General features: G+C 38.6%; 1 protein-coding gene across 2 annotated transcripts in view; it reads right to left on the reverse strand.

The window, feature by feature from the left end:
* Window positions 1–12,185, reverse strand: part of stab1 (stabilin 1) — a 123,846-nt gene that overhangs the window by 35,541 nt on the left and 76,120 nt on the right. For both annotated transcript variants that reach the window (XM_038695610.1, XM_038695609.1), the window contains exons 47-53: window positions 11,169–11,249; window positions 10,863–11,009; window positions 9,967–10,101; window positions 9,825–9,884; window positions 8,669–8,845; window positions 3,021–3,110; window positions 319–465 (exon numbers count right to left, since the gene is read on the reverse strand). In XM_038695610.1, the coding sequence (XP_038551538.1) occupies window positions 319–465; window positions 3,021–3,110; window positions 8,669–8,845; window positions 9,825–9,884; window positions 9,967–10,101; window positions 10,863–11,009; window positions 11,169–11,249 (837 nt within the window). The remainder of the gene's footprint in view (window positions 1–318; window positions 466–3,020; window positions 3,111–8,668; window positions 8,846–9,824; window positions 9,885–9,966; window positions 10,102–10,862; window positions 11,010–11,168; window positions 11,250–12,185) is intronic.

Genomic DNA, 12,185 nt, shown 5'->3' on the forward strand with positions numbered 1-12,185 from the left:
TTAAGATGTAGGAAATTTGACTGTTTTGATCTGTAATGAAATTATGCAATTGTAAAATTAATAAACGGCATAACTTCCACACTACTGCAGTCATCACTCAGTTTAAACTGCTCCCACACAGCTGAGGGCTTCATTTAGTTTTCCCTTTGATGTGAACTGGAGCGTTGCGTTCACTGCTGTCGGCGGAGGTCAGGCGTGCGAAAAAAAGCCTCAATAATAGAATCTCATAATTGAAAACTGAATGTGTACCCAACGGTCGAATATTCGGGTCCAGCCCTACAAAACAGAATCAAATGTAATAGTATTAGCAGTACTAACATAAGTGGTTCGGTTCTCCAGGGTGTCACAGTGTGCTCCCAGGCCAGGTGGCTCCAGCAGTTGGTCGATGCCATAGGCCAAGCCCTCCTTGAACGTCAGGTAGCGTTCCACTAACCTGGCTGCATTATCATTAATCAATACAGCCCCCTGAACACACACACAAAATCAATAGCTTTTTAAAACAGTCCACAACAAAACCAGAACAGAACACATATCATGTACTTTCACACCTTTCCTGTTTGGCTAGTATCAAAGAAGTCAATAAAACTCTGGTGTTAATTCAAATAAGCTATTGTTAAATCAGTGAAGAAAGAGTGAAAATTGTACATACATCAGAAAGTTCAAACATAGCGACCACACAGTGGTGTGAACTATCCCAATGTAATATTACAATACAAAATGTCTCTCTCTTTCTTTTTTTTGTGTCTCTGTTTCTACCTGTTCGTCATTATTTATGACAAATGAGTTCCAGTTACAGAGTGGATCTATAATGCCCATCATAAGTTACAGTATTTCTCAAGGAGCTCTTTGTGACACCAGAGAAGGTAAAGTGCTTTCACCAAAATTTGATTTTCCTCTACGGGCCCATGTAGAGCTGACGAAGCAGGATGAATTCACCAATCAATAAATAGTCAGTCCAAACAACTTCCGAAGTTTGAAATCCTGTCTTATCTCAGTTTAGAATGATATTTAGGATTGGTACTACAGAAACATGTTTTCCAACTACATTTGCTATCTTATCTAATGATTTTAGCTATTACAGAACCGCCCTAACCCAAGACTTTTTCCTAAGTTAGGGCTGCATAGACCCCGTCCTGAACTCATAATTACTGTGGCAACACTACTGTTGTTAGGTCTGTATGTCAATAACAATGAAGATGGGGAACAACAAGAACACCAAAATATTACGACTGAAAGGCTACTCAAGCTCTTTTAATTTCCTGGATCATTTATTTATGAGTATATTATCGACTGCAAAGATGATTAATTTTGAATTAATTGTTGTGCTACATCTTAGAGATCGACCGATATGTTTTTTTTCGGGGCCGATCCCGATTAGACCAATTAGACCATTTGAACGATATGTGGAACAGATATTACATTTGCTGTAAAATTTTTAATCTTGGTGACAAAATTGAGAATAACATAAACTCCAACACAAAACTTTGTTGAAAATAACAAGATTAAAGTTAATTGTCATGTTTAATCTAAATAGTGAATTAAATAAATTAAAGATCCATCACAAAGATGGACTTAATGATAAATTATCATCAACTTTGTCTTTACCTGCTGCCATTTATATTGTATTTATTTTATATTGTTAGGATTTTATTGATGCAATTTATTGGTACTGTGTATTTGTTCTGTTCTTTATCTATACTTTTATTAGTTTTTGAGCTTTGTAACTCCTTTCTGCTACATAGCAGACACATTAATAAAGAATCAATTATGAAGAATAGTAAACAGAAATAAACTATCATCACTGGAGCAGAGCTGAGGATGAATTAGAGTCTGATAGCTTGGGGGAAAAAGCTGCTCTGCAGTCTGGTGGTTACAGCAGCAAAGTAACAATATGAAATCAGTATCACACTGGATACAAATGGAACATGTAAAATAAACTATATTCCAGCTATTAGCTGAGCTAGCACATGTGTTTGTATAAAACCAAAACACAGCTGCGGTGGATGAGAAACAGCAGATTAAAATATAGCTTGGTTTGATAGGCTATGTCATTAATAAACCGACCTGCTGCTCATCTGCTGCGGTGGATGAGAAAGAGCAGATTAATCTAGATTAATATAGCTTGTTTTGATAGGTAACACCCAATATATGAACATGTCGACTTGCTAAAATGACTAACTTTCTGTGTTAATCTCCCTCGTAGGTCTACCTGTGGCTACTGAAGTGGAGAGCAGTACCATCATGTTACTACCACACCTGTCTCCAGTTTCTACTCCTCCAGTGGATCCTGGCCATCAGTCCTTAATGACGTTGATGTGGTGAGCAGGGAACCAACACAGGTTGACAGAGACATTTAGACTTTTCCAAAAAGACACTCGGACAGTAAAAGTCTTTTCTATCATTACATGTTTAGATCACTCATCAAGAAGCTGGCTGAGAAAATGATGTTATCTTAACTGTTTGGCTGTTATTAAAGATTCAAGCTTTGGTCATAATCTGTTTAGAAGTCTTTTTATTCAGAACTACATTAATCAGTGTCTACTAACTCTTGAATAGCCATTAAGCTCAGTAGCACTGGTGGTATCATATGTTTCCTGTTTGACTTCAAACATAGTAGATATAATAATACAGAGTTATTGTTTTTCATCAGAATCAGCTTTATTGCCAAGTAGGTTTAAGAAATTTGCTTTGGTGTTTTTGTGCTAAACAAACATAGCAGGTTTAGGAACATAAGAAAGATTCATCAGGTCTTATTTAAAAACAAGAGATGTTTTTGTGTCATATATAGTGACAACGCCCGACAGAGGGGACTACAACAAAATTTTGATTAAGGCCCCCGAAGGTCTAGGACCGGCTCTGAAAGATAGGATGTTTCCTATCTTTGAAACTTAGCTAAGTTAAGTTAAAACAGGACAAGCAGGTAGGATGGATGTTGTTGCTGTCAATATAAAACAGTGTAGCCAGCTGCCAGGTGCAGATGCTAACATGAATACCTGTTTGGTTTGTGTGTGTTTTCTTACCACCAGGGTCTTGTCACAGCTGTATTTGATGGTGGATCCATGCATGGTGCGGAAGGAGGAGTATTTATCCGGCTGACTGACACCAATCACCTGCACGCACACACAAACACACAATTGATCTTTTTGTAGAGCTAAAACAGCAAGACCTTCTGCTCCTCATCCTACACCTCCTCCCTTTGAAGGACAACTCTACATTTTTTGGATTAGTGAGGATTTTGAATATACATGTTCATTAGGATATTTCCTAATGACTGTGGTGACCCCACAACCCTTCCTCTGCAACCACCCCCAGAACAAACATCTTATTTTCAACTCACTTACTGGTGAGCAGGGGAGGTGTGGGAATCACTTTTGGTCTAGGAGTTAAACAATGCAGAATGAATCACCACAGATGTAGGGTAGTCAGGAAGAGGAGGTGGGGTGGTATTGACAAGGGCCAACTTGTCGCATGGGCAAACATCAGTTTTTCCTTTTTTAAATTCTGTATATGCTTATTACAACTACATATTTCTTTATCAGTCATATTCATAATCAGTGTGTTGTCTTTCAGGGTTCTCAGTCTGACTATTTAATTGTTGAAAAAGATGTTTCCCAAGGTTAATTAATGACTTTCCTCAAATATGCTCAAGTTGTCTTATTCGTTTTTATGCGGATCACACTGTTATTTACTCTGATATATTACAAACCCAGAAATCTTTACAGTATGATTAATTAACTTGGTCCAAAACTGGTTTCATAACAACAAACTCATGTGTATTAATTCTGATGATGTGTCATCCTTTGAGAAAGTTAATTTGTTCAAATAACTTTGACTTGACCAACGTTCCTTTAAGCCCGACACTGATTTTATCATGAAAAGAACATGTGGTTCTCTGAGTTCACTTTATTACTCAATTAACTGTTAACAGTCGGAAAAACAATAATATCTCAGTTGATACTATTTATTATTGATTATGCTTTATATTATCGGAACACCTCTGGCACCTTAATGTTGTATATAATTCTCTAGATTTGTTTTGAGATGTCCATATATGTTATAGAACCTGTTGCTTTTGATTAATGATTAAAGACAAATTCTCTGCTTTAATTGCGCCGTATGACAATGCTACTTTATTTATTATCCTGGTCATTGTATCGAATTTCTCTTGTACTACAGTAGATGGCTGGACATTTTGACAATTTTCAGACATTTACAAAGAAAAACAGTAAATGTGACAATAAATTACGATGTTATTTGCAGCACTACAAAGGTGATTTCTTAAAGGTTCAGTGTGTAATATTTCTGAGGATTTATTGACAGAAATGTAATATAATATATATAACTATGTTTTCAGTGGGATATAAAGACCTACAATAGCCGACAACAGACAAACAGCGCTACAGAGCGCGTTTTGTCATATCGGCGGTCTTCGTCTGCTTGTATAATTCCGGCAGCGTAGACGCCCGTCACTACATTAAATGTGTCCGTAGAAGAAGAAGAGGAAATAATAATGATGTGAAACAGTCTCTGAGTAGTCCTCTGGTTTATTAGAAGTAAGAAGAGAAGTGACATTTGGACAAATGAAAGAGCACACGAGTTATTTAGTACGAGAGCCGACAGCCTGTGGATCTTTATACCATGAAGCCAGAGGAGGCGGGACAGATACAGCTGACGAAAGAAATCACGGACATAATCGGTGTGGATTTTCCCGGATGGAAGGCTTTGATGTGGGACAGATGTTTTCAACGGGAGCTGAAGTTGTCTGTTTTCTGCCGGACAGGTAATTAATTTAGTCGGACTTTAGCGATGCAAATGAAAACTGTTGTTTGATAGCTTTAGCTTGAAGCTGGCCATAATCACCGACAGACCTAGGGTCTCATTTATAAACGGTGCGTACGTACAAAACAGGGCTGGAAACGTGCGTACGCCACTTCCCACGCAAAGGTTGTGATCTATAAAAAACAAACGGGAGAATGTGCGGTCCTGTAAGTAAACTCTGAACCATCCGTACGCACATAAAGAGGAGAAAGAGAGAAACGGCGACTCACATGGCAGAAGGATGAAACGCTTTGAAATAAATAGGCCTACTATTGTGTAAAATAAATGGAAATATTACCTTTAAGTATTATAGGCTTGAAGCCTTTCTAAATAAACAAACAACCGTTTGATTGCCTTTCCCTGAAATGCGCAAAAAACCACACAATTTAAGATCATTTGCAGCACACAAAAAGATCCAGATTTAGGATAATAAACACAATCAGAGATTCTGTTTCTGCAAAAGAACGCCTCAAATATGTTGTACAGTTTAATCATATTAATTAATACTTGCATGCAGTGCAATTTATTCTCATTAATAAGGTAAACAGGAGGACAGATTACATCTAAATTGATGCCGTTTTCAATGCGTCAGTCGTGCAAATATGAGTGCATAGTTTCATGTAGCCTATTCTCTTCTCTCGAGCCAAACGCTGTGCGCCAGCGTGTGGATGTGATGCGCTGCTTGTAAAAACACATTATGGAAATATAACCCTATTTTATGTCATTTACAAGAAGTCATATTTATTTGAACTATCGGCAGCCTCGGTAAGTGAGTGGACTGTTTATGTAGCCTAAATACATGTTTAAACACAGGTGGAATGCATTTGGTTTACTCTCTTGTCAAACGGGGGAATCCAAATTAGTACCTGGGTCATCCCGTCTTGCGTGTGTCCCCCTCCAGCCAGTGACATCACTACTCAGGAGGGATGCCCGTTCCTGCCTGCAGATCGGTTATAAAGGGGTGGAGCTCCGGTGCCCCCTTTCCTCCGGTGCACAAGTTGTGTGAAAGTGTGTTTTTTACCCACCAAACAACATGCTTCAGCTTCACCAAAAGGAACGTCAGTGTCACACGGAGTTAAATTTCATTTTGTAGCTTTTCTGTCAGAATTTGCCTCCTTTTCTTCATGCAGTCAGTACATATTAATATTAATGAGGGGCGTTTAACTGACCATTTTTAGGCAACTATGGGCGTTTGAAGTATCGGACATGGAGCTCCCTCACGTGCGCCACATTTCAAGTTGATTGTGATTTATAAAGGGAACTTGTGTACGCATGGTTTTATAAGTCTGAATATTTTTTGGCATACGCCATTTTTGGCTTTTGGGCACACATACACTTTTAGTGAGGTTTCTACGCACAGTTTTATAAATGATACCCATGGTGTGTTTCACCTGTCCAATGCTGTAAAATGTGGGATTAATTTCATGTTGCCTTGCTATTCTCCAGCACTGTGGTTTGGCTTTTAGCGAGACAATCAGATGATCAGTAACATTAATTGGCAATAAAACCCATAATGATAGCTTAGAGCATGGAAGCATCAGCCAACCAAACTTTTACTGCACTGGTAGAGAAAACATGTAGTTGGATTCATTTCATGTAGTTATTCTCCAGTGCTGTGCTTTGGCTTGTGGTGTAAAACATGTAATGTTAGTTGGATTAGTTTCATGTAGTGACTCTCTCTCCAGCGCTCTGTTTTGGTAGCTTCCAGCATGAATGCTCAGATCAGCCAGCTAAACTTTTACTGCCCTTGTAGAAGAAAATCTGTTGTTGGATTATAATTTTACATTTAAGAGTAGGCTTAAGACTTTCCTCTTTGATAAAGCTTATAGTTAGGGCTGGCTCAGGTGAGTCCTGAACCATCCCTTAGTTATGCTGCTATAGGCCTAGACTGCCGGGGGATTTCCTATGATGCACTGAGCTCCTCTCTCCTCTACTTTCTCTCCCTCTGTATGCAACCTCATCCCATTATTGCATGTTACTAACACAACTTCTTCCCTTTCCGGTAGTCTTATGCTTTCTCATCCCTCTCCTCTCTCCTCCTATCACTTCCTCCTCTGCTGCAACAACTATTGTTACTAGTCCTATTGTTATTATAATCATCAAAATTACGATTATTATCAATAACAATACTATAAATATCTGTACCATTTTTCATTTAATCTATAGCAACATCACCTTTACTGTCTGTACCTCTGTGTGTGTATATTGTGTAGGCTATTCTATTCTATTCTATTTATTTATTACAGGGACAGTGCATATTCATAAACATTTCTGTCAATATGCCAGAATTAGCCTAAAGGCTATTTTTCATCTGCAGTCCCTAGACAGATGGTAAGAGTCACCCTAAAAAAGATTACATAGTACATAGCACTAAAAAATTAAGATACATTTAGTAAAATATCTATTATATTAGAATATGCCTCCCTCCCCTCTCTCTCCTTCCATCCCTCTCTTTTTCTCTCTGTTTCTCTCTTGCCCTCTCTTTCTCTCGCTCACTCCCCCCTCTCTCCCCCTCTGTCTCTCTCCTTCACCCCAACCGGTCAAGGCAGATGGCCGCCCACTCTGAGCCATGGTTCTGCTCGAGGTTTCTGCCTCTTAAAAGGAAGTTTTTCCTTGCCTCTGTCGCCTAGTGCTGCTCTTGTTGGGAATTGTTGGACTTCTGTAAATAACATCACAGAGTATGGTCTAGACCTGCTCTTTTATGAAAAGCGCTGTGAGATAACTGTTGTGATTTGGCGCTATATAAATAAAATTGAATTGAATAATTTAATGTAGTTATTCTACAGCGCTCTGTTATGGCTTTGCAACATGGACAGAAATGTGCCCTTACCTTCCTGAGACAAACCGCTGATGAATGTTATTGGCAATAAAACGGTAACAGCATGGAAGTTCAGATCAACAGCTTCTGTTTGAATACTGCCCTGGTGGAAAACATGTATTTATTTTACTGCTAATAGTGACACATAACATGACCGTGTGCCTATCAAGTGACCAATAATCAATACTTTCCATATTTGCATTAAAAAAAGTGATTTTTGGATAGTGCTTTGCCACTGTGCACACAAATGTGTAATTTGTACTTTCGCATGCTAAGTGCCCATTAAAAACGTTGCACTATTTTACCACAAGCTGAAATTATGGTAATCAATTCTACTTTATGTTTCTGTTGTATTTTAAAAAATTAAAAAAGACATTTTGGTAAGATTTGCATGCTTATCTAATTAATTAAGCAAAGTGAGAGCCTTGATCCTTACCTGACAATGCATTTGTAAACTTCATGTATTATGTGGTTTATATTGGACTGTGGTGCAGAACAGTGAGGCTTACACTTTCCTGTTATCTGTCAATGGTCATACTTGTTGCAATAGAAGTAGTTTTTGAGATGTTCTTCATTTACTTTGATATGTTAGTCCAGATGAGCAAACCCTCCCAAGATGCAACAAAAAGTATGATAACAGTACAGTAAAATAATGTATTACAGGAGAATGAGAAATCATGTAACACTTCATTTCTTGATGTGGCTGTTGTTTAATGAACAAGTAACAATAATATTCACAATAACATATGGTTTTACTGAATTGTCAAGTAACTATAATTTCTTTATATCAATGTAAAGAAACCTGATTTCTTGACTGGTAACTCTCTGCTATCTCAGAGGACATCTTTTGTTCTGTCTCAAGCACCAGGGGGATGGGGTGCAGTTCGCAACTCTCACCTCTAGATGCCACTAAAACTTACACACTGAACCTTTAAAATAATTTTCTTTCTGTGTTGTAATGAACTTCAGAGGCCATTTTGAAAGAGTTACATTTCAGTATCAAACTAATTGATACAGCCATCCTCTTCCTACCTTGGAGTTGCGTATGATGTGAGCCTTCACAATGGCAGCCAGTTGGTCTTGGTGGTCGGGGCTGGAGAGCCAGCGCTGTCTTTCAGGTGGCAGGGAGTTGAGGGCCACGTCTGTGGGCCAGAACATGGTGAATGGCTGGTGGATGGACAACTGGAGCACTGGGAGTAACCCTGCATCCTGTACAAACGGTATAAGTTATAGTTTAGATGTTTTTTTTCACTAATCCCACTCCTTTAATATTAAAATCTGTTGACTTGCTAATATCAAGTCTGATCTCATATATTTCTAATTAAAAAAAACAACTTCTCTCAAACTCAAAATTTCAATTTTCAATTCCAGCCAAGCTAGCATCTTTAGGGTTGCTGATGTCTGTCAATCCACCACTTTGTTTTAGACTTAAATCTCTTGACAAAAACTGGATCAATTGTCATGAAATTTATTGTTCATGTTTACTGCAGGATCCCCTTAACTTTTGAACATTGGTCTATAAACATTACAGTTTCTGTGACTTTAGTTGGTGGAAACATACGCACACAACTCTGCAAAATCACAAAACACTGTTCATGTATGTGTTTTGCCTGCTTCATTTTGCTCTACAATTTCACATTAGCTACAGATAGATATATCCATTGAAATGCAACTTTTGATATGATTTTGTCTATAACTTGTTGAAAGCAATGGTGCTCCCTCTAATGTCCTCTCCTCCCAGTGGGGCGCACAGCTAGAAATAATAAACCAGCACAGGTGAGAAAATATAATTCATGGCAAAAGCCAGTTCACCAGTACAGAACTGTACTCACCACGAGAATTCTGAAAAAGTCCATTTAGCATATTTAAGTACATTTAGCTGAAACAGCTTTGTGTAACACAATGTGCCACAACCTTTTTTTCAATTGTATTTCATTTTCAGTGATTTTTACCCCCCAACTACAGCCCGTCTATGCAATATTTCCTCTGGTTTGTGTTAATGTAGAGAGTGTAGAAGCAGGAGACAGCATCTGGGAAGTAGCTGTAGGAGGATAAGAAGTAATAAGAAGAGGATGTGTAAGTGGTACAGAGAGGAGGCAGAGTGAGGTATGTAACTACAGGAGGGGAACGGGTGGTGGAAGAAGACAAAGGAGGAGATGGAGGTGGAGCGTGTTTTTGTTTTATTTACCTCCACGAGTTTGTAGAAGCGGCTGTAGCCATAAAACACAGCAGCTGAACTGAAGTTCATCTAAACAGAGAGAGAGACGTCACACTGCCTGTCTGTCAAGTGATCATCAATCATTTATTAACTTCAATCAAACTCAGCGCACTGTCGAAACATGGATGCTTGGTTTGTCCTGCAGCCTGTAGGGCGTCAACAGGGCGTCAATGTGGTGAATGACTCCATTAGCTGTGATGTAATCGCTCTTCACGATCCTCGACCTGTTGTTGACCCAAACTGAACCCTGCAGGCACAGCGAGAGAGAGGGAGGTGAGGCAGACAGGTACAAACAAAGACAAGGTTAGTTTAAACTGTGAGACAGGTGAAGAGACACACACACACATCACTAAATATATATAAATAAAACAACCAACCTCTTGCAAGCCATAGACAATTATTCCTGCTTATTCACTTTAGCCAGAGCAAATTAAGTTTTGCGTTGTAGCTTCCAAACATGACAAAACTAACAACGCTAACAAAGTTCGTTATGAAAATGAAAGCTTACTTCATGTTTTGATAGACACATCTGAGGACTGTTTTGCGGCAAGTCTGGCCTCACTGTCCTGTGATTGGCTAGGTTGTTGCCTTCAGCACATACTTGCAATTGGATCCTAGCACTTGTGTTTTTTGTGTAGAATTTTTTGCAAGCCCCTCTAGTGTTATTATTATAAGTTCTAATCGGCGAAGAAAATGCCGACAAATCGAAGAAATGCCACAGAAATGGAATACTATACTACCCTACTGATTGTAGAGAACGTCCAACAGGGGTGATGCTAGCCTGGATTGGCGGAAAGGACAACAGGTCATAGCAAAGACAGATGATGCGCAAAGTCATTCTTTGTTTGGGCTGTGAGTTAATGATATTATTCTATTAACTTACATTCACACAGTAAAACGTTATTTATATATGTGCTTGTGCTTCATTGAGTTGCTGATCAATATTCCGCACTATTAAGTCCAACAGGTAGTCTTTGAAAAAGCAACATTATGGTGTATGTGTGTTACCTGCTGCAGGCTGAAGTGCAGTTTGTATCCCGACGTTGAGACAACAAGCTTGGTGGTTTTGAGGTCACTCAAGGTCAAAGTCTCACAGGAAATGATATGGTAACGAAGCAGGTCATCAACACGACCGGCCTGTTTCCATTCCTCTAACTACACAAACACACACACACACGTCAAAAATGTACAGACAGTATAGTATTTTTTTGTTTAGGACACTAAATCTCACAAACAAACAAAAACTGAAGATAATATTGGTAATATTATTATTGTTCTATCAGACAACACACAAACAGCAAATATTGTACACACAGAGACGTTGCCGGTGGCTTCCTCTACAGGGACGAAGACAGTGAACGGTCCGTTACCCTGAAGACCACTAGAGCCTGAAACCTGAGAAAGACAAAGAAAATAGTGAATTTATGCGATTATGGATTAGGAACCAGTATCATGAAGAAAGTTCACCTTAAGCTCCTTCTTGAAAAAGTTCCATGAACTATGGAAGCAGAGAAACTAAACTAAGGAACCTTTTGTGCATTCCTTTTTCCTCCGCATCTGAAGAACCCAGCACATTTGGCAAATTAGACCCGTAGACTAAAAACCAAGGGCTGCAATACTGCATGTGATGCCTTCTGTGGGGTTGAGCTCACAGGGCTTTTCCTCAGTCTCAGAATGGACCTTTGGTGACTATGCAGGACAGTAGGCATTATTGTCTCTCGTACAGTAAAAGGCAGTACGTCTGTTTTATCTTATTTGACAGTAATCTATACATTTTTCTATAATTTCTGACCATTTGATAAAGAAAATTATAGGGCTGTACTTTTTTTATTTTTTTACATTCAAAGCTTCTACTGAAATTTTTGAATGAAGCTTTGAATGTCTGTACATTTGACTATTTCTTTATCATTTGAAATCTACGTCAAACATAGTCTGTTTCTCTTATGATTACCAGTGGCCTGTCCTATGAAGCAGATTTGAGGTTAGCAAGGTAACTTCAGGTTTAACCCTGTGTTTTGAGTGCTACAACTGTGATTCACTTGTTACATAAAGCCGCTGCAGGTGAAAGATATAATGCTGAAAACTGTAATCCACACCATAAGAAAACATCTAAGCAATACATTAATTTAATGGAATACACAAATTACAGTCAAATCATGGGGTGCTGATATTATATGCCTGTTAATTTATGCATTCACACGTCATGATTTTCTTCCTGTATTTGGCAGCTGCAGCTGCGTTGCTTTAAGACCGGATTATGTGTTTAACTTCTTTATACTTGTATAATATTACATTTTGGTCTTATGCAGCCAGTGGACTTGTCCAGGTTTG

The sequence above is a fragment of the Micropterus salmoides genome, unplaced genomic scaffold, assembly GCF_014851395.1.
Source record: "Micropterus salmoides isolate LMB-PRFRI ecotype aquatic unplaced genomic scaffold, ASM1485139v1 Ms_hic_scaffold_4, whole genome shotgun sequence".
In the NCBI taxonomy this organism is placed as follows: domain Eukaryota; kingdom Metazoa; phylum Chordata; class Actinopteri; order Centrarchiformes; family Centrarchidae; genus Micropterus; species Micropterus salmoides.